General features: G+C 42.3%; 1 protein-coding gene and 1 long non-coding RNA gene across 2 annotated transcripts; one reads left to right on the top strand and one right to left on the bottom strand.

Moving 5' to 3' along the window:
• Positions 1–4,209: 4,209 nt before the first annotated feature.
• LOC127346358 (uncharacterized) lies at positions 4,210–6,535 on the top strand. Its single transcript, XR_011745297.1, has 2 exons — positions 4,210–5,289; positions 5,839–6,535. It is a non-coding gene; the product is annotated as an uncharacterized lncRNA (long non-coding RNA).
• Positions 6,536–8,340: 1,805 nt separating this feature from the next.
• LOC127329760 (uncharacterized mitochondrial protein AtMg00810-like) lies at positions 8,341–8,928 on the bottom strand. Its single transcript, XM_051356216.1, has one exon. It carries the CDS (start codon positions 8,926–8,928, stop codon positions 8,341–8,343), a length of 588 nt encoding a protein of 195 aa, XP_051212176.1.
• Between the last annotated feature and the right edge of the window lie 14,656 nt (positions 8,929–23,584).

Here is a 23,584-nt window from a genome sequence, read left to right as displayed (position 1 = left end):
TCAAACCTCCGTGTGGTGATAGTAGACCACCTACGCACCACCTATAACATGACATGTGCACGCGTTAGCTTTTTGGGAACATGTGCGGCTTCCGGCGGTGTCCCGTCGAATCCGTTGGAAACTGACCGGATTTGAACTAGGGGTCAACTATCCGTCGCTCTAGGAATTCCGGAAAAATGTTTTGTTATTCTACGACTATCGTTATATGTGCTAATTTTTGTCTGTTTAGTTTGTTTGCAAATGGGTGCACCCGCATGCCCGGTACGGCGATACCGCATGCCTCGGGACCCTGTTTTGGCCAGATGGCAATTTGAACGAAGTCAAAAAAATCCCACGGAACGTGACGTCATTTTATACGTCATAGTAACTATTCCGTTTGTCAAAATTGGGATACGACAATTTTTAAAAAACCCATGCGCGAAAAGGGCTATCATGTCTGGAGTTCTATAGATTTCAGGGGAAATGAGGTGGGAAATGGCTCGACATGGCATAGTTTGGCAAAACAAGATCATATTTGGCACGTGTGTGGGCCCTAGGATGGGAAGGGAAGACCCTGGATGCGTTTTTCTAATCCGACCCACGGGCAACCATTTTTTCATTTTTTGCCTGTGAAAGCCATGAAACCTTGAACATTATAGCTCATTCTAAAAAGATTTGTTTATATATTTGAAATATTCCATTTTTTATATTTTTTTAAGATAGATCTTATTTTTCTGTAAAATTTGATATATTATACTTATTTTTGTCAATTAGAATGATTTAGTTATGCTTTTTCGAAGATTGACATGGAGAAATAGAAAATAGCAATGCCGACGGTATAACCGTCAGCACATGCCTAAAGTGAAAAAAATAAAAAATAAATTGTGCCGATGGCCAGACTGGTCCTGTGCCGACGGTGGCTGTCGGCACCTCTGGTCTGTACAGACGGCCAGTTTAACGCCAACGACCATCCTTATCGACGCTCCTGTGCCAACGGCCCCGATATTTGGCCGTCGGCACATTTGTCTCTCCTGTAGTGTTTAACTATTTACTTCAAGATTTAAAGGACTTTTACCAATTGTGCATTGAATGGATACATATAGACAGGGTCGGTTCGTTTCCAGCCAGCTGGAAAAAAATTCCATGTGGAAAACAAATAGGTATGTACATCACGCAGGGGCGGGATTTTTTCTTTTCTTTTGAAGGACCACGTTCACATCATCGTAATTATTTTAACCACCAAATCTAAAATTTGTGATTGAGATTTAACATAACTCAAGACGTGAGTCATGTATACATGTGCCATGCTAGATGCCGTTAAAAAATAGGAGGTGATTTGCCTCCAGGTCAAAGAAAGAAGCGATTTGTGCTTCTTCCTGATGCCATATTACTTGTAGCATCAGATATGGATAAGAAAATCAGATTTTTTTTTATCAACTGTGAATAGGAGCGTTATTTCCAAAGGAACTAGATATGTACGTGTCAGTGCATGCACATGGTATACTACAGATGAGATACAGGTGACTAAGACTATATTATTTAAATATATTACTTTTTTTGAACAAAAATATATATTACTTATTCAACAACAAAAATAGTGAGATATATCAAGTGTGCCCAAGTTTCTTAACCGATCTTTTCATGTCTGCATGCAACTCTAAATGAATGTGAAGAACAGACTAGCGTACCAAAAGAGAAATATTGCAATTCAATGGGACATTTTTGTGAGAAAGAAACTCGCGCAAAATAAAAAAAATGAACAATAGGAATAAATTAAGGAGTTTGTAGATGTCACGATGTATTAAATTCATCTTTAAAAAAGTAAACCATTCAATCTTATTATGATGAGGTTTGCAGACTTCCGTTAGGAAACGAATGCTCCCAAGAAAATATTACTCTCAATTATTTTCAGACTGCAAGAAATGAAAATAAAAAAGCAATTTCCAGCCGGAACTCATGTAGATGATCCCAAACTTTGGAAAATATTGTCCACAATTGACCGAGAAAGATAAAGGTAAAATGAAGATAATTAAGAACATTGCCATGCTTTTAACCCGATGTACGTTCATTACTACGATTGTGGTAGCATCAATAGATGCTTCAAAAGAAAATCCTTTTGGACGTAGAAACTCCCAGTAGCAATTGAACTACATAACTGTAGTAGACAGGCGTGATCAAAAGTAAGTATGCCCTTAATTTTGCATAATATTTGAATTCTATTTATTCTCAAATATGTTATGTGTAATTTGTTTTGTAATATTATATGAGCTATACATAGGACAAGGTGTTTCTACACCCATGCACCCTTTATTCGAAACACATATTAAATAAATTTAAAAATGTTAGAAAAATACAAATAAAAATTCCTTGTGTATACCTTGACATGTTACATGCTTACAAAGTTCTTTCAGCAAAAACCGATATATTTCATGCCTTGTGCAAAAAAGACAAATCTTAGGTGCTAAAATAGTCTATTTTTTTAGGCATTATTTGTCTTTTTTACACAGGGTACAAAAAAAGTTGGTTTTATGTAAAAATTTACATGCACACATAGAACATGTCCCTCTACATGCTAAATTTTTTTTCCTAAATTATATACGGTTTGAAAATATGTTTTATACATACCGGGTGCATATGCGTCCGAGATCAGATTTGGTTTTCCGCTATATGGATTGCTCGTTTATCTACTCGCTATTAATTTGCATGACTAGTTTTATCTCTAATCTTGTTGTCATGTTAATATCGTGAGAAAAACGGCGGAAAAAACATGGCGGAAAAGAAAGGGCGGAAGAGAACGAGCGGGAAAGCTTTGGCGGGAGAAAATGAGCGAGAAAACTATGCAACCGCATTGTCGTCGGCACAGTTTATACAAGCTAGGCCGAAGGCATGCCGTCGGCACAGATTAGGCGCCAATTCCCCCGCCATCACGGCGGCATTTGTGGCCCCACATACCAGGGGATGTGCCGACGGTTGGAACAGTGCCGAGGGCGGCCGTCACCACAGTGGATGGTGTGCCGACGGCCGAAACAGTGTCGAGGGTTGCATGTGCCGACGGCGCTTTTCGTGGGCTCGCGTGGAGGGCCTCTGTGCCGACAGCCCCAATATTTTGCCGTCGGCATAGGTTCTGGCCGTCAGCCCCTTGTGCCGTTTTGTAGTGGTTTTATCTATTATTTTCATGTGGGAAAAATTGCTAATATTTCCAACGGAGCCTACGAGATCATTTGTGCATGGAAAAACGTACGTTTGCCACTTCGAAGGGTGAAGCACTGACGCTGATACATCCAGGCTCGCGGTGCATAATAAGAGCATTTGTAAAACAAAGTGTTTGGGGAACATGCTCAACCCTCTAGGGTGGCTGTCTTATTATACCCTATATAAAAGTTAGTCAAATTAGTGCCTCCATAGTGATTTGGACACTGTAGATGTGCTATTTATCCTGTGGTTCCTCCGATTGATTGCTGGCGCGTGGCTTTTCTACTTTGTGCATTTGATCAATCCAATTTTGTGTTGCCTCTTTTATTGACTGGAGAGCTACCGGCTACCGGTTAATATTCTTGCCTCTCCGTGTTGTTGGAAATGCCTCCCGGTTACCTCTCCTTTCCTTTTTCACATGTTTGATTCACTTTGGTCAAAGCGGTGGTAGACCCTACCATCCACCACACACGTCATCTATCTGGACTCTTCCCCACGATCTCCTCTATTTTCCACCACCGACCTCCATCTCCATCGGCCCTCCCGAAGTTTCTCAATGTCCAACGTCCTTCCCCATATTCATCTCAACAGCCATACCTGGGAGGCTGGACAGGAGGAGTAGTAGGGTTGCAAAATAAACCACCAGCGCGCTAGGTCTCTGTGTAGTCACGCAGGGGAGCGAAAGAGCATCGCGGCAGTGGTGAATCAGCGGAGGAGATCGACGTGATGATGTACAGATGAGCAAAATCATTGGAGAAATTTGTAGCTCGCCGGAGTCGTGCTATTGGTGGCGAATCAGCGAAGGAGAACGTTGCGGTGCCGGAGCATGGGAGGAGGTCCGAGCGGCTGTGAAGTTGGCCGGTTCCTTCGCCGGCGTTCTGGTCATCGCTGGGGCGCTCCGGCTCTTCGCGGACACAAAATGCCGATTGACGGCGGCCCCGACTGGCCCCGACCCACCGGCTGGTCTGCCCCGTGCGCGCTCAGTGCAGCCGCCTCCCGGACAACACTGCCACGATTCTAACTGGAGGCGCGTGTCCTCTCTCCGCCACCAAGGGAGGGGACCATCAGTGGTGCGACATGGTGACTGAACGTCAACCTCCTGGAGCTGCGCATGGCCATGGAGGCTCAGGTCGCCTATTTGTGGTCTCCTATTATCATAGGTCAGGTTCTGATCGGTTTTGGTTTGGTGATTATTTGATTCCTTGATTGCGTTGTCCACGGCTTCTCACCGCCCCGTTGTTCACCACAGGCTTCTCCATTTGTGATTCAGTCGACGGCGATGACAATCTCTTCTGGCTATTTTCTGATGTGTCTAGGATTTAATTTTCAGTTCATTGGATTTTGTTTGCAGGCTGCCCTGACGCTGACTAATTTGACGACAAGATCTTCCTTTGGTCCTTCCGCTTTGCGTGCTCCACTCCTCCATGCGAGCTCTCAGACATTGTTTGGTCATCGAAGGTTTGTAGCCCTGTTTTGCCTACTGCATGTTACACCTCCCCGTTTAAGGCATATTTTTATAAGGCGAGCTAATTGTCCCCTGCTAATTATCAGCTAGCTGAGTTCAGACGAGTTTTGTTGAACTGCAAATGTAGAGAAATACAATGAGATTGTGAGCCAAACTTCTTCTATTGCTATTATGTTACTGTGAACATGTATTAGAGCAGACAGACCGATTCAGTGAAGTTTGATGGTATGTACATTCTATTTCTTCACAAGTTTACACGTTCAGATTCAGGTTATTGTAGAATTTGCTTAATATGGTAAAAATGATACGATAGTATCAAGGAATTGATTGTATGTTGTTACCATCCCATAACAGTCTAGGGTATATTATGGGGAACTATGTTTAATTGCAACTTAGCAGCAATATATTTGTAGTTGCTTACTTCACCTGAACTGAATGACTATGGAATTACCTAGCTTCGTAATGATTTTGGAGGTATCTTCGATCTTCTTAATACATTCGAATTTGTTTGCATTCCCTTCTAATTGCAATTTCTCGGGGCGGCAATTCAATCTTAACTTTGTGGCCCTCGCTGCTCGCCACACCTGGGCAAGTATGGTGACCAGTAGCAGCCAGCCTCGGTGAGGATGCATGGGGAGCAGGTCCTTGCCCCAGTATGTTTAGTGTTTAATGCAGCCTAGCCTCATCCTTGCATTGTGTGGTTTCTATTCTATCAGTCAGGTTCTTTCTCACCTACATGTTTTGTGTTGTTACTCTCTTGCAGGCACTTTAGGGCGTACGTTTCCTTCCGAGTGCTAGGTACGTAGAGTTTCTGCTTCACGCCTTAGATATACTCAATAGATTGACACAAACGGACAAGTTTCAGCTATCAGTGGTATCACGGACAATATGTCGTACAATATACTAAGTATTTTTACGGTTTATTTACATGGGCCAAAATGTTTCTAAGCACCGTGAGATACATAATTGGTTTAACTTCATATAATTTGTTGCGATGAGTATACACCCTGGTTACGTAAGCATTATTAGTTATTTAAGTACATAAGTAGTTGGTATTTGTTCCCTATTTTATACAAGAAAATCTTCTGAATAGTTCCTCTTTACATTCTTGCATGTTGTGCCATTACATGTCAAGCATATATAATATCAATGCTATATTATGCTTTCTGAACATCATTTTTCTTTGTATTCAATGCTCAAAGGCATATATAATTTCTCTGACCTGGTTTTTGACCTGGTGGTGTGAGCAAAGTCAAGCTAGATATACCTGTGTCGATGAGGTGACGGGCTATCTCTTGGTTTGATGCAAATATATTTTCTCATTTTCCTCCTATAGCTGACTCAAAAAAATGCATTTAGGCTGCCGTCGCTAAACTGAGACAGCCCATGAAATTTCTCCGGAGGATGAAGTTGTTGCCTACATTCTGAGGTATATGATTTACTTTTCTCCTGAAAATATAATATTAACTATGTTCATTTTACTTCTCTTTCCTGAATTATATCAAGACCAACTTAAGTACAGGGAATGATTGTTCGTTATAATGGCAGTCAGTCCAAAAGCTATATGCAGGAGCTGAAGAGCTAAAGTCGCTTAACGCACTCAGATTAAATGGCCAATGCTTAGTTCTCTGTCAGTTTTCAGGAGACAGAAAAGGCATATAGCTGAGAACTGTTCCTTCCAACTGATTGTTCTATATTGTGTGTTATCCTGTGTATATGCACTGCACGAGTGTATAAAAAGTTGCCTTTTTGATGTTCCCTGTTTATATGCTGATTACAATTATTGTTGAAAATAGCACGGTGACGCTAGGTTTCAGCTGAATGAATCCACACCTTACCGTTATGATCTCTCAGATTCAGGCTATCTACAGGACCTAATAAAACCACCTAATTATTTTAGCTTACAGATTCTGGGTAGGAGACTGATGGGGAGAGCACCGATAAAACAATTACATGTATTTCAGTAAATTATCGACGACCAGATTTTAAGCTATTGCATCTACGTTGTTTCCTTTTTTGCTTCAGTTTTCAGTTAGCAACCATTGTACTAGCGTGTAATTTCACCGAAATCTGTAAACTGATGGCATATTTCTGTGTATTAAAACTGATTCCTCCCTCTAGCCTTTTCACTTCAATTTCTTCGGCACAATAACCTTGATTCGAATCTACCCAGCATCAGCAAATATAAATAGAGATCTTGATACACTACAGGAAATGAGGAAAAGATAACATACTAGTCAGTGACGGCTCAATCCATGCTCGCTTATGCTCATCCTCAAACGAATGCAACTCCAGGCTTCTTTCACTGACGCAACGCCACGCTCAAATAGCGCCTCCTAGCCGGCTGGCTACTCTGCAACGGATGAGGGCGTGCACAGCAACTCCAGCACCAAACTCCTCCCCAGGTCGGAAGGAGCCTACGCTGACGGAGGTCGGCCTCGGCAGTCGCAAAGTGGAGCCCCGACCATCTGCAGAGAGTCCCGATCCGGCGTCCTTCCTGCGGCAGCGCCAGCGTCGAAGAAGAAACGAGCGGAGGGTATGCTACCCAGGAATCTCAGTTTCCGTTCCCCTTCTACGCCTCCCGTACACAATATTTTGTTTTCTCTTTCTGTCTTCACCTTCACCGCTCTGAATCTTTAGGTTCCCCTCCGCACTGTCTGACTGTCTCCGCTAGGTACCACCCACAAAAACAAGACTAACTCTACTAGATGACCTGCCTAGAAAATGTACAAACGATGAAAGGGCGCTTAGCTAGAATCAGTAGGCCGCTAAGCCGGACCAGTAGTACTGTAGTATCCACTTTTGTTTGCCAGTAAAGTAACCGCTGCTATCATCTGTACTCTCCTGCTATAATTAAGCACTAGATAGAATCAGACATGTTTAGATGTCCAGGAATCCTATGATATGTAATGAAACTGAACCAGTTAAATTATCTATCGTGAAAGAATTTACTATGTAATGATATTTCTGTACCTATGCATGTTTATATTCTGCACCATTATCTATTAAATCACCGATGATAGTGCTTTCATAGCTATTAGTTCAAACACATCACTCCACGAGCTGTTAAACTTTGCTAACTAATTACGCGAGACTAAATATACCGCCATTATAGTTTTCTCGCAGCTACCTATTATAACATCTACATAGATTAATTTTATAGCATAATCATTTAGCCCGATCATCGCCTCGGGTATAGCACCACGGGCGCGGCGGCACGCCGCGCCTATGCCTCCTAGTATATTTATATGGGTCAAAGTCCAGTACACGTACAGTTACATAATGATATACAAAGTTTAACACACTCCCTCAATCTCAACTCACTACTGATGTGTCAAGAAGGTTGAGATTGCGCCTCCAGACCTCAAACATAGGCAAAAGCAGTGGCTTGGTGAAGATGTTTGCAAGTTAATCCTTTGAAGAGATGAACTTAATTTGTAGTAGCTTTTTCGCGACACGTTCCCTCACAAAATGATAGTCAATCTCTATGTGCTTGGTCCGTGCATGAAACACCGGATTTGACGATAGAAACGTGCCATCGATGTTGTCGCACCATAGGACCGGCGGATGAGGTTGGGAAACACCCAACTCCTGAAGAAGAGACTCAACCCATATAAGCTCAGCGGTTGCATCGGTAACAGCCTTGTACTCGGTTTATGTACTGCTGCGGGAGACAGTGGCTTGCTTACGTGTTCTCCAGACGATCAAATTCGGACCCAAAAACATAGCATATCCCCCGTAGATCGCCTGTCGTCTGGACAACCAGCCCAGTCAGCATTAGGGAAGGCCGAAAGAACTCCTGATGAACTGGAACGCAGGTGAAGACCAAAAGACGCAGTGAGGCGCACATAACGCAAGATGTGTTTAACAGCAGACCAGTGTATATCAGTAGAGGCATGAAGATACTGGCACACCCTGTTGACAGCAAAGGATAGATCTGGACACGTGATCGTCAGGCACTGCAAGCCACCAACAATACTGTGATACTCTGTTGCATCCTCAGAAGATAAAGGAACACCTTCAGTAGCCGAGAGCCTGTCAGTGGAGGACATAGGCTTAAGTGGTGTGTTGCACTTGAGCATACCAGTGCGTCGCAAAAGGTCAAGGGAGTACTTCTTTGGAGTGAGAGCAAGTCCTGTAGACTGATGAGTGACCTCAATACCCAGGAAGAAGTGCAACCAGCCCAAGTCTTTGACACCAAAGTTAGCACCAAGAGCAGAAATAAGAGCATCAACAACGGTCAAAGAAGAACTAACCAGGATGATGTCATCCACGTACACCAGTAAATACATAGTCACACGCGGCCGCTGAAACAAGAACAGGGAAGTGTCTGCCGTCGATGGAACGAAACCATGAGTACGAAGGGCAGAAGCTAAGCGAGCGTGCCAGGCACGAGGCGCTTGATTCAGGCCATAGAGAGCCTTCGTCAAACGACATAGGTGGTGGGGCTGAGTGTGATCGAAAAATTCTAGTGGTTGCCGCATATATACCTCTTCCTCAAGGAGACCATGAAGAAAAGTATTCTCCACATCAAGCTGACGGAGAGACCAACCTCGAGAGACTGCCAAAAACAAAAGGAGCCAAATAGTGGTGGGCTTGATCACATGACTGAATGTATCCTCATAGTCCAGTCCATGTCGATGCTTGAATCCCTTGGCAACAAGCCGCGCTTTGTAGCGCTCAATGGAACCATCAGCATGTTTCTTCACCTTAAATACCCACTTCGAATCAATGATATTGACACGAGGGGGAGGAGGCACAAGTGTCCAGATCTCATTTTCAACAGAGCCTGATACTCATGTTCCATAGCAGCTCTCCAGTGCGGGATACTCATAGCGGCTTGATAACTGCGTGATCGTCAGGTACTACAAGTCACCAACAATAATGCAGTACTCTGTCGCATCCTCAGAAGATAAAGGAACACCTTCAGTAGCCGAGAGCCTGTCAGTGGAGGACATAAGCGTAGTGTGGTGAACCAGCGTACCACTGCATGGTGTAGTACACAAGTCGTTGATATAACACAAGTGAAACACCGTTCCACTCATATTACATCCCTCAGAGTGGTACAACAGAAACATATGCGAGTCCAAGACATGTCTATAGAAGTACACACGAACTGTTTACATAAGATCAACACAACCTCCTACTTTACAGTGAGGTAAAACTTCACATAAAGCTCCAAAAGAACAACTCGTAGACTAACTTATTGCTAACCCAAGTTTAATAGCTACTTGGCTTGCTATAGAAATCTAGCTACTTAGGTGCTAGGATTAGGGAAAGCTTCCCTTCTATTACCAGTCTAAGTTTCTACTCTAGCTGATGCAGGAGTTGACTCCATTGACTTCTTTAATTGGATTCTTCATCTTGTTGCAATTGTCTCCTTTGTCTTCGAGTTCCACGGTAGTTTCTCCTTCGGTGCCTTGATCTAAGAAGGGGGTTCAAATGGGAGGGAATGAGTACGAGCGTACTCAGCAAGTTCATATTAGGAAATAGGTGTATCATGCACTAGCTACAGCCACATACTAGAAAGTCATAGGCGAATGCAAGTTTTCGTAAACATTTCTTCAAAAGGTTTATTTTATTCTGAAAACTATGCTCGTCAGTCTTCACAGGTTGAACAAAGCTTCATGGAGTTTCTTTCCTGCCGCATTCGTAGTTCCCTTCCCGGAACAGGGAGTGACAGTCACAGTTTGATACCCTCTGTAGAGGTGCGTTACTTTTCCCATAAAAGAACTTATCCTTGATACCAACCGGGTGATGTTTCCCGTCCACACTTCCTTGGTGTGGGGCCAGGTTTAAGGTCCAAGCCAATCACTGCCTTCTCTGCGACCCCGCAGACCCACCCTTTTGTAAGTCTGTCATGCCCTTTATCTATGGAGAGACCGACCCAGCCATTTTTTCTCACCTTTACCATTAAGGTAGACCGTTCCAAACACCTCATGTGCCCTGTCCTATACACCATAGATAGATCGACCCGGACAACCCTTACAATCCTTCATAGACCTTTAATAAGTATGCCCTCTCCTGTATCTAATGGTAGACCGTGACGGACCACTGTCCTCAACTTAACCAAAGATAGACCGATACATGCAACCCTTATCACTAGTCCGTTGGCATGCAAGAGGGAAAAGATACAACTGACTTCCCCAGAGCCATTATAGATCTTATGGTCAACGTGATATGTACGACACTAGAATCACTGGACGGCATTGGTACTTAGTCCTAGATGAGTAGTACCCATGCAATGGAACCTCCGCCATATCAACACATACCATGGTTCCATTGCCCACCACATAGTCATATTCATAATTATAAAATAATACTTTGCTTTTCAATGCAAGAGTTATAAGTATAGTACTTTGCATATAGTTTGATAAAAATAATCAAATGACATGAGCAAGCGATGAACTTATCTTTCTTGACTGCAAGATTATGCAAGCAAAAGCTTCGATACGCGAGAACTCCAAATTCTGAAATACCATCATCTTCTGGTAAGGACAATGTTTAAAGAACTGGCAAAGATGCTATAATGCATAATATGAGATGCAATCGTTCCGAGCGTAACCTAATCTCGATGATTTAGGATAGATGAGTTGTAAAGATTTCTTTAGGGTGTGTTACACTTTTAGAATAGTTCTCAAACAAGGTTCTTATTATGGTTTGGTTATATTAGCATCATAACCAAGGGATATAAGACATCATAACAAGCACACACATAAAAGACTTGTAGTTGAACAATATGTAAAAGGCAGTTGTCAATTTTAAGTCCTACAAGACATGGTTGATGATTACTTGTATTATACTTCAAAAGAATAACTTTTGAAGAACATATTGATTAAGAAATAATAAGTATTTCAAATAAGAACAATGGCTTCTAAGGTTTGATTGACATTTGTACTTCAGAAGAATAACTTTTGAAGAACAGATTCCATTAGAACAAGAACTACTATACATAGGAGCTATGAGCTTCTAGAGTTTACTATTGGATTCATGTAGTTCTTTAATAGGAACTAGTTGGGTTCTTAAATAGAATTGGTCTATACATAGCAAGTATTAGCAAGTTTATTACTATAGTCGATTATGGGTATCATATCAAAGAATGATGGTCAAGGTGTTTCTATGAGTTAGGGTTTACTATGGCTTCACATTTGCTTCACTAAGTAATCACTAATGGTTTCTAAGCTAAGTGGTTTATTACTTTCTAATAGGGTTTAGTGGGATAGGAGCATGTTATGTGCATTACTACACAAAATTGGTGTTAGGGTTCATCACTAGGATTCTATAAAGGTTTGATGGTTGAGTTGATCCTAATGTTGTGGTACATAGGAGTGGTGATCAATGGTACTAATCCAACTAACAAGTTAGGGTTTGCTCCTAAGTGATACCAGGGAATTATATAGGTTTTAATTAAGAATAGGGACATGAAATGATAACTTAATCTTGCATTTGAGTTGATAACATTTTAATAAAATATGAGCATGTTTTTTATTTTTTTAATCTAGATCCTTAACAAAGGTTAAGTTCCTATGATCACATGTTATAAACCCCTAGGGTTTTAGAGCTGAAAATAATTTAGGGTTTTTCACATAAAATAATAGGGTTAAGATCTTTATCCATATTAGAACTAGGTTTCCAAGTTGTGATATAATTCTTAAAGTAATAATTGGTAATAAATTTGAAATTATTAATAACTTTGATATAACAATAATAATGGATTTCACATTGTATTATAAAGAAAATATGATAAATACTATTAGGGTTTCGGGTTTTAATTCATAATTGAAGTAATGATCAATTAGGATTTTCATAGGATTAGACATAACCATCTAGAAATATTTGTTGTTTTATATGGCATCTTAATTTGAAGTAATATTTAATATTTTCATTATGTGAAGAATTGAAACAAGAAGTTATATGCTTATTTTTTAGGTTTTAATTGTTTAAAATTACTCTTCTTAAAATTTAGAGGAAACTCCAAATTATTGTTCCTTTAGTTTTAATTAATTTATTATATATTATTATAGAGGTAATTTTCTGTTACTCACTTTTATTTATTGGTTGTTATTTAATTAATTTTTTAAAAGATAAAATCTTATAGTAAAGGAAATAAAGAAGAAAAAAATATTGGACCAAATGGCTCAATGGTTTGGCCCAAGGCCTGGTCAACCAGGTCCGGCCCAACCTGGTCGGGTTAGGTCGAGTGGACCGGATCATTTGGCCACCGACCCCCAATACTCTTCTCCCCTCTCTTGTCTCACGCACACGACACCCTCGAGCTCCTGGCGAAGGCGTGGCGTCGCCGCTCTCCTCGGCGGCTCCCGGCCAACTCCGGCACCGACGAGCCGGGGTTCCCGCTCGCCTTGAGGTGATCTACCACTCCACCTCGATGATTTAGTTCCCGTGGGTTCTCCCATTTGCCCTCCAACCTGAAACCTGATACGTCTCCGATGTATCGATAATTTCTTATGTTCCATGCCACATTATTGATGATACCTACATGTTTTATGCATACTTTATGTCATATTTATGCATTTTCCGGCACTAACCTATTAGCGAGATGCCGAAGAGCCGCTTGTCTTTGTTTCTGCTGTTTTTGGTTTCAGAAATCCTAGTAAGTAAATATTCTCGGAATTGGACGAAATCAACGCCCAGGGGCCTATTTTGCCACGAAGCTTCCAGAAGACCGAAGAGGAGACGAAGTGGGGCCATGGGGCGCCGCCACAGTAGGGTGGCGCGGCCCAAGGGGGGCCCGCGCGACCCTAGTGTGTAGGGCCCCCGTGCGGCCCCCTGACCTGCCCTTCCGCCTACATATAGTCTTCGTCGCGAAACCCCAGTACCGAGAGCCACGATACGGAAAACCTACCAGAGACGTCGCCGCCGCCAATCCCATCTCGGGGGATTCAGGAGATCGCCTCCGGCACCCTGCCGGAGAGGGGAATCATCTCCCGGAGGACTCTTCACCGCCATGGTCGCCTCCAGAGTGATGAGTGAGTAGTTCACCCCTGGACTATGGGTCCATAGCAGTAGCTAGATGGTCGTCTTCTCCTAATTATGCTTCATTGTCGGGTCTTGTGAGCTGCCTAACATGATCAAGATCATCTATCTGTAATGCTACATGTTGTGTTTGTTGGGATCTGATGGATAGATAATACTATGTTATGTTGATTATCAATTTATATCTATGTGTTGTTTATGATCTTGCATGCTCTCCGTTATTAGTAGAGGCTCTGGCCAAGTTTTTACTCTTAACTCCAAGAGGGAGTATTTATGCTCGATAGTGGGTTCATGTCTCCATTAAATGCAGGACAAGGTGGCAGAAAGTTCTAAGGTTGTGGATGTGCTGTTGCCACTAGGGATAAAACATTGATGCTATGTCCGAGGATGTAGTTATTGATTACATTACGCACCATACTTAATGCAATTGTCTGTTGTTTGCAACTTAATACTGGAAGGGGTTCGGATGATAACCTGAAGGTGGACTTTTTAGGCATAGATGCATGCTGGATAGAGGTCTATGTACTTTGTCGTAATGCCCAATTAAATCTCACTATTCTCATCATATCATGTATGTGCATGGTCATGCCCTCTCTATTTGTCAATTGCCCAACTGTAATTTGTTCACCCAACATGCTATTTATCTTATGGGAGAGACACCTCTAGTGAACTGTGGACCCCGGTCCATTCTTTTACATCGAATACAATCTACTGCAATACTTGTTCTACTGTTTTCTGCAAACAATCATCATCCACACTATACATCTAATCCTTTGTTACAGCAAGCCGGTGAGATTGACAACCCCACTGTTTTGTTGGGGCAAAGTACTTTGGTTGTGTTGTGCAGGTTCCACGTTGGCGCCGGAATCCTTGGTGTTGCACCGCACTACATCCCGCCGCCATCAACCTTCGACGTGCTTCTTGGCTCCTACTGGTTCGATAAACCTTGGTTTCTTACTGAGGGAAAACTTGCCGCTGTACGCATCACACCTTCCTCTTGTGGTTCCCAACAGACGCGTGTTGAACGGAAAGACAATACGTCATCTACGCGCAGCAAGCAGATTTTCTGGCACCGTTGCCGGGGAACGAAGAAAAGCTACACCACAGAGATTTGTAACTCCCTCGTCAACTACGCGCCATCAAGATTTTCTGGCGCCGTTGCCGGGGAGATCAAGACACGCTGCAAGGGGAGTCTCCACATTCCAATCTCTTTACTTTGTTTTTGTCTTGCTTTATCTTATTTACTACTTTGTTTGCTGCACTAAAATAAAATACAAAAAAATTAGTTGCTAGCTTTACTTTATTTACTGTCTTGTTTGCACTCTATATTAAAAACACAAAAAAAAAATAGTTACTTGTTGTACTTTACTTAATATCATGCATGTTTTTATTTCACCAGTTAGGCATAATGCAAAACAACAAAAATATGAGAGATCTTTATGAACTTTATCTTGAATTAGGACATGATGTGTTTGAAGAGAGAATTAAAAAACCCATGGAACTTTATATGCGTGCTAATGGGAATGTTATTACTATGAATGCTTTGAACATCATTGTTGCTAATGCTATGGAAAATTCTAAGCTTGGGGAAGCTGGCTTTGATGAGCATGATCTTTTTAGTCCCCCAAGCATTGAGGACAAAATTTTCTTTTATGATTACAATATGCCTCCTATATATGATGATAGCCACTTTGTTGAATTTGCTCCCACTACAACTAATAAAATTGATTATGCTTATGTGGAGAGTAATAATTTTATACATGAGACTCATGATAAGAATGCTTTATGTGATAGTTATATTGTTGAGTTTGCTCATGATACTACTGAAAGTTATTATGAGAGAGGAAAATATGGTTGTAGAAATTTTCATGTTACTAAAATGCCTCTCTATATGCTGAAATTTTTGAAGCTACACTTGTTTTATCTTCCTATGCTTGTCACTTTGCTCTTCATGAACTTGTTTATTTACAAGATTCCTATGCATAGGAAGCATGTTAGACTTAAATGTGTTTTGAATTTGCCTCTTGATGCTCTCTTTTGCTTCAAAATACTATTTCTTGCGAGTGCATCATTAAAATTGCTGAGCCCATCTTAATGGCTATAAAGAAAGAACTTCTTGCGAGATAACCCATGATTTTACTACAGTACCTTTATTTTATATTTGAGTCTTGGAAGTTTTTACTACTGTAGCAACCTCTCCTTATCTTATTTTTTTGCATTGTTGTGCCAAGTAAAGTCGTTGATAGTAAGGTTCATACTAGATTTGGATTACTGCGCAGAAACAGATTTCTTTGCTGTCACGAATCTGGGCAAAATTCTCTGTAGGTAACTCAGAAAATTAAGCCAATTTAAGTGAGTGATCCTCAGATATGTACGCACCTTTCATTCAATTTGAGCATTTTCATTTGAGCAAGTTTGGTGCCTCTTAGAAATTCGTCTTTACGAACTGTTCTGTTTTGACAGATTCTGCCTTTTATTTCGCATTGCCTGTTTTGATATGCTTGATGGATTTTTCGATTCCATTAACTTTCAGTAGCTTTGTGCAATGTCCAGAAGTATTAAGAATGATTATGTCACCTCTGAACATGTAAATTTTAATTGTGCACTAACCCTCTAATGAGTTGTTTTGAGTTTGGTGTGGAGGAAGTTTTCAAGGATCAAGAGAGGGAGATGATACGATATGATCAAGGAGAGTGAAAGCTCTAAGCTTGGGGATGCCCCGGTGGTTCACCCCTGCATATTTCAAGAAGACTCAAGCGTCTAAGCTTGGGGATGCCCAAGGCATCCCCTTCTTCATCGACAACATTATGAGGTTCCTCCCCTGAAACTATATTTTTATTCCATCACATCTTATGTGCTTTGCTTGGAGCGTCGGTTTGTTTTGTTTTTGTTTTTGTTTGAATAAAATGGATCCTAGCATTCTTTGTGTGGGAGAGAGACACGCTCCGCTGTTGCATATGGACAAATATGTCCTTAGGCTTTACTCATAGTATTCATGGCGAAGGTTGAATCTTCTTTGTTAAATTGTTATATGGTTGGAAACGGGAAATGCTACATGTAGTAATTGATAAAATGTCTTGGATAATTTGATACTTGGCAATTGTTGTGCTCATGTTTAAGCTCTTGCATCATATACTTTGCACCTATTAATGAAGAAATACATAGAGCTTGCTAAAATTTGGTTTGCATAATTGGTCTCTCTAAGGTCTAGATAATTTCTAGTATTGAGTTTGAACAACAAGGAAGACGATGTAGAGTCTTATAATGTTTACAATATGTCTTTTATGTGAGTTTTGCTGCACCGGTTCATCCTTGTGTTTGTTTCAAATAACCTTGCTAGCCTAAACCTTGTATCGAGAGGGAATACTTCTCATGCATCCAAAATCCTTGAGCCAACCACTATGCCATTTGTGTCCACCATACCTACCTACTACATGGTATTTCTCCGCCATTCCAAAGTAAATTGCTTGAGTGCTACCTTTAAAATTTCTATACTTTACCTTTACAATATATAGCTCATGGGACAAATAGCCTAAAAACTATTGTGGTATTGAATATGTACTTATGCACTTTATCTCTTATTAAGTTGCTTGTTGTGCGATAACCATGTTCCTGGGGACGCCATCAACTACTCTTTGTTGAATATCATGTGAGTTGCTATGCATGTCCGTCTTGTCTGAAGTAAGGGCGATTTACCACTCATTTAATGGTTAGAGCATGCATAATGTTAGAGAAGAACATTGGGCCGCTAACTAAAGCCATGAATCATGGTGGAAGTTTCAGTTTTGGACATATATCCTCAATCTCATATGAGAACATTAATTGTTGCTACATGCTTATGCATTAAAGAGGAGTCCGTTATCTGTTGTCTATGTTGTCCCGGTATGGATGTCTAAGTTGAGAATAATCAAAAGCGAGAAATCCAATGCGAGTTTTCTCCTTAGACCTTTGTACAGGCGGCATAGAGGTACCCCTTTGTGACACTTGGTTAAAACATGTGTATTGCAATGATAATCCCGGTAATCCAAGCTAATTAGGACAAGGTGCGGGCACTATTAGTATACTATGCATGAGGCTTGCAACTTGTAAGATATAATTTACATAACACATATTCTTTATTACTACCGTTGACAAAATTGTTTCTTGTTTTCAAAACCAAAGCTCTAGCACAAATATAGCAATCAATGCTTCCCTCTGCGAAGGGCCTTTCTTTTACTTTTATGTTGAGTCAGTTCACCTATTTCTCTCCACCTCAAGAAGCAAACACTTGTGTGAACTGTGCATTGATTCCTAAATATTTGCATATTGCACTTGTTATATTACTTTGCATTGACAATATCCATGAGATATACATGTTATAAGTTGAAAGCAACCGCTGAAACTTCATCTTCCTTTGTGTTGCTTCAATACATTTACTTTAATTTATTGCTTTATGAGTTAACTCTTATGCAAGACTTATTGATGCTTGTCTTGAAAGTAGTATTCATGAAAAGTCTTTGCTATATGATTCATTTGTTTACTCATGTCATTACCATTGTTTTGATCGCTGCATTCATTACATATGCTTACAATAGTATGATCGAGGTTATGATGGCATGTCACTCCAGAAATTATCTTTGTTATCGTTTACCTGCTCGGGACGAGCAGGAACTAAGCTTGGGGATGCTGATACGTCTCCGACGTATCGATAATTTCTTATGTTCCATGCCACATTATTGATGATACCTACATGTTTTATGCATACTTTATGTTATATTTATGCATTTTCCGGCACTAACCTATTAACGAGATGCCGAAGAGCCAGTTGCTGTTTTCTGCTGTTTTTGGTTTCAGAATTCCTAGTAAGGAAATATTCTTGGAATTGGACGAAATCAACGCCCAGGGGCCTATTTTGCCACGAAGCTTCCAGAAGACTGAAGAGGAGACGAAGTGGGGCCACGGGGCGCCGCCACAGTAGGGCGGCGTGGTCCAAGGGGGGCCCACGCGGCCCTAGTGTGTGGGGCCCCCGTGCGGCCCCCTGACCTGCCCTTCCGCCTACATATAGTCTTCGTCGCGAAACCCCCAGTACCGAGAGCCACGATACGGAAAACCTTCCAGAGACGCCGCCGCCGCCAATCCCATCTCGGGGGATTCAGGAGATCGCCTCCGGCACCCTGCCGGAGAGGGGAATCATCTCCCGGAGGACTCTTCACCGCCATGGTCGCCTCCGGAGTGATGAGTGAGTAGTTCACCCCTGGACTATGGGTCCATAGCAGTAGCTAGATGGTCGTCTTCTCCTAATTATGCTTCATTGTCGGGTCTTGTGAGCTGCCTAACATGATCAAGATCATCTATCTGTAATGCTACATGTTGGGTTTGTTGGGATCCGATGGATAGAGAATACTATGTTATGTTGATTATCAATTTATATCTATGTGTTGTTTATGATCTTGCATGCTCTCCGTTATTAGTAGAGGCTCTGGCCAAGTTTTTACTCTTAACTCCAAGAGGGAGTATTTATGCTCGATAGTGGGTTCATGCCTCCATTAAATCTGGGACAGTGACAGAAAGTTCTAAGGTTGTGGATGTGCTGTTGCCACTAGGGATAAAACATTGTTGCTATGTCCGAGGATTTAGTTATTGATTACATTACGCACCATACTTAATGCAATTGTCTGTTGTTTGCAACTTAATACTGGAAGGGGTTCGGATGATAACCTGAAGACGGACTTTTTAGGCATAGATGCATGCTGGATAGCGGTCTATGTACTTTGTCGTAATGCCCAATTAAATCTCACTATACTCATCATATCATGTATGTGCATGGTCATGCCCTCTCTATTTGTCAATTTCCCAACTGTAATTTGTTCACCCAACATGCTATTTATCTTATGGGAGAGACACCTCTAGTGAACTGTGGACCCCGGTCCATTCTTTTACATCGAATACAATCTACTGCAATACTTGTTCTACTGTTTTCTGCAAACAATCATCATCCACACTATACATCTAATCCTTTGTTACAGCAAGCCGGTGAGATTGACAACCTCACTGTTTCGTTGGGGCAAAGTACTTTGGTTGTGTTGTGCAGGTTCCACGTTGGCGCCGGAATCCCTGGTGTTGCGCCACACTACATCCCGCCGCCATCAACCTTCGACGTGCTTCTTGGCTCCTATTGGTTCGATAAACCTTGGTTTCTTACTGAGGGAAAACTTGCCGCTGTACGCATCACACCTTCCTCTTGGGGTTCCCAACGGACGCGTGTTGAACAGAAAGACAATACGTCATCTACGCGCAGCAAAACCCTAGTCAGTCGCCTCCGTCGCCCGACCAGCCGCCGGCCAACTCTGGCGCCGCCACGCGCCTATACATCTCTCTCATGATTTCCTCCTTCGGATCCCCTTCGTCTTGGCACCCTTCCTCTCATATGAGCTCGTCCCCTAGGAACCCTAGCTCGGGTCCTGGTTCTACGCGCCTTGCTCCGGCATGTGTAGCCTCTGCTAGCGCCGCCGACTGTTGGCCTTGATCACCACTGCAGTTTCTTGCTTGACCCTTCGGTTTCCATCCTTCCCACTCTCTGCCTCCGCTACGCGCTCTCTTACTGCCGCGCAACCGCGCCCCCTCTCTCTGGCCCCTGGCCGTTGTGATCGTGGTACAAGAGATGTGGTGGCGGTGGTGGTATGATTGACAGCGTGGTCGTGTTGGTGGTGGTATGGTGTTGCTGCTTCGTCCCCAACGCCGGCTGGACGGTGCCGTAGGCGCAACCCCTGCGTCGACGGCTGCGGCTACGCCTCTACAACACTGTGACATATCCTTCTTCCCTTCTCTGCATAAGCTCAATTGTTGGTGTGATCCAATTCTATGATTTGATTATGTGCTGGACATGCTTATGGTCTAGCTCCTAGTGGTTTATGTGCATATTGAATTGGTGAGGTGTGGACTTGAGCTAGTAATGCTCTGGTTCAATGATCATTGCTATATGTTCTATGTGGTGCCCCTGTTTGGATGATTCCTTCATCCAGGCATATATTTATTATCAGGTGGATGCTTGATATGAACAGATACTTGTGCTTGATCTGTTGCCTAGCCAGTGATACATAAATTGAGGCACAAATTGAAATAAGAAAAGATCTTGCACTTGAGATCTTGGTATAATAATTTGATGTTGCATGTATGGTTTGAGTTTAAGCAACAAGGTAGAGGTATGTTTGCTTGATGATTTACTTGATGGCTGGCTTGTATTTAAGGATCTAGCTGCCCTCATAGATGGTTTCTCTGGTTCTAAATATAAACTGATAAGAACATATTATATGCTTGATCTGGTAGCATTTCCAATGATGCAAAGGCCGAGGCTGATGTTTTTGATAAGGGAAGATGCAATTTATGCCCAATAAACTCTACGATGAGACTAACATACCACTTGTATGAAAATCCGAGAGTTTCTCATACCAACATGCTTTGAACTGAACTGAAAATATTATATGCTAAATGATGATCTTAAAGATCAACCTGCTGTAGTAGAGTGGACTAGCTGGTGGTGATGATGTTCTGGTGGTGAATCTTGATCAGCTGTTACTTGTGCTTGTTGCCATGTTCCCCCTCTCCTTCTCCTACCTGTTAGCTTCTTGATTTCCTCCAAAGATCTTGTTCTAAATCCAGTGGTTATTATGGTGGTATGCTTTGATGAAGCCTGAGCCAAATGGTTTGGCTAGCTGTGATGCCCTTGCTCTTATACATATGGGCTACTGTTTGTGGCATTGACAACACATACATGCATGTGTTGAGTGTGTTGCATGTGTGTGTGGTCCATTTATCAAGTGGATGTGGTCAAGATGTGATGAGGACATCCCTACCACACTACTACCTCCGTCATTACCAAATGAAGATGAAGCTGCAGTGAAGCTCAAGTCCAATGAAGTTCGGATTGGACCTATTACAAGGTTTCGTGCGAAGCTACTTAAACAACAGGTGAACTTGTTCCTAAACCATACTTTGATTGATGAGAACTTTATACTGCCTAAGTCCTGTTACTTTTGTATCATCAGGTATGAAGAGGAGACAAGCATCGCACGAGGAGGAGAGGAGCAGCTGGACGTGAAGCTGGACATGGAGCTGGACATGAAGATACCCCATGGACGCGCGAGGGAGGAGCGGGAGGCATGCGTGAGAGGGGAAGACGAAGTTCAGGCCGGCCCAGCATCCGGTCAGACCGGCCGCCACGCCGGCGCGCCCGGTCTCTAGCCCGGTCCGACCGGGCGGCCCGCCGGATTCAACTCGGCGCCAACCGGGCGTTCTGCTGATGCCAACCGGGCGGGGTACTAAGCCACACGTCCCGCACCCGGTCGTCACCCGGTCTAGACCGGACCGGCCGGTCCCTGGCCCGGTCGACCGGCCCCCAGACCGGCCGTGTCCGAGTCTGTCTCGACCAGATCTATTCTGGGTCAGTTATTTTCGTACTTTTTCGACCTGAGGTCGTCCGGGACGCCTATATAAGTGCCCAGGACGCCCCCTAGTTGCTTGAGACCACGTTTAAGATAAACCCTAGTTCTTAGTTGTTTGCTCTACAAAACTATTGAATCCCCTACATCATATTGCTTGATATTGGTGTAGATTTGAAAGTCTTGTGTAATCTGCTGTTCCATTGGGAATTAGAAGGTTGACTTACCGCTTCGTGGTCGGCGGCTACGTGCGCAAGTGTGTGGAGTAGCGAATATCTTGCAGGGTTGAGAGATGTTGCATTGGCGACAGGGACCAATCGAGAGATCTCGTTGCATCATACAAGTTATCATCCACTTCATTATCCGTGTTTCTCCGCTGTGTTCATCCCGTGATCATCATCATCACCGTTGTTTACTGAGAAGATCGGGCTACCCCTTATCATCTTGGTATCAGATTTCAGCGTTTCCTCGGTAAGCCATCCATAATCCACCCCATAGTTGAGTTGTGAGTGTTTTCCTATCCAGAAAAAGCCATAAAAAATTAGGGTTAGGGTTTGCCATAGCCTTAGATTGCACTAATTTCAAGTTTTAGTTGCTTTCCGTAGTTGTTTTTGCGTATCTTTTTCTTCCATCTAGTTGTTAGGGTTTGAGTCTCTACTATCATCTGCTTTCAGTTTTTGTTACTCCGAGTCCACATAGCATACAGTGTGTTTGTCCAAACCATAGCCACGGCCCATCGATATACGTGACTAGGAACTTTCCCAGAAGAGACTAGTTTTACCGCTCGACAGGCTGCTCATTAGGTTTTGGTGCTTTGCATTATCTATTTGGCCGTGTTATCAAGGAGTTGAGTCATAAAATAAATAAAAACATAAAAATTGAAAAGAAGCAAAAAGAGTTACATAGCTGCGTGTTATACAAAAAGAAAAAAATCCAAAAAGAAAAAGTGAAGTGCTAGAAGAATCAAGTGAAGGCCTAAGTTTTCTTTAACTGCACCCGTAGTTGAGCAATCTTGTGCCTGTCTCGTTGAGCTTTGCTAGTGTCTCTCTAGTGCATTGCAACCTTTTCCTACGTATAATTGCATTGCCCCATTTATCGCCTTGTGTGAGTATCATTGGTTGTCTACGGTCAGCGCTAGAGATTGTTATTGGTGCAAACAGGTAGCCCACCTACAGCCCCACATATATCCTGTTTTGTCGTGTGATTTATTCTTATACCCTTGATATTCGCTTCGCTACATCCGTGCACTAGTCATCACTACAAGTGGTAAGCAATACTAATTCACTTTGGAGCGGTAATATTTCCTTTTCTTATCAGTTTTGAGTGAGTTGTGAGAGTACCACCATATATTTTGATTTAGTGCACTAACCTACTAACCATGTCTGCTAGTGATGAAAAAATTGTTAACCAGGAGAACAAGAACTCTACGGATTTGATGACATGGAGGGACTATGAGGCTCTTCGTAATGAGATGCGACGTGAATTCCGCACTCGGGATGATGAGCTTAGGGGGACGGTCCAAGAGATCTCCCAAAAG

The sequence above is a fragment of the Lolium perenne genome, chromosome 5, assembly GCF_019359855.2.
Source record: "Lolium perenne isolate Kyuss_39 chromosome 5, Kyuss_2.0, whole genome shotgun sequence".
Taxonomy (NCBI): Eukaryota; Viridiplantae; Streptophyta; class Magnoliopsida; order Poales; family Poaceae; genus Lolium; species Lolium perenne.
This window is presented reverse-complemented; position numbering and strand designations above follow the sequence as displayed.

Bases quoted from the DNA above. Each gene is read 5' to 3' on its own strand.
- LOC127329760 (XM_051356216.1), bottom strand. From the start codon at position 8,928: ATGTATTTACTGGTGTACGTGGATGACATCATCCTGGTTAGTTCTTCT.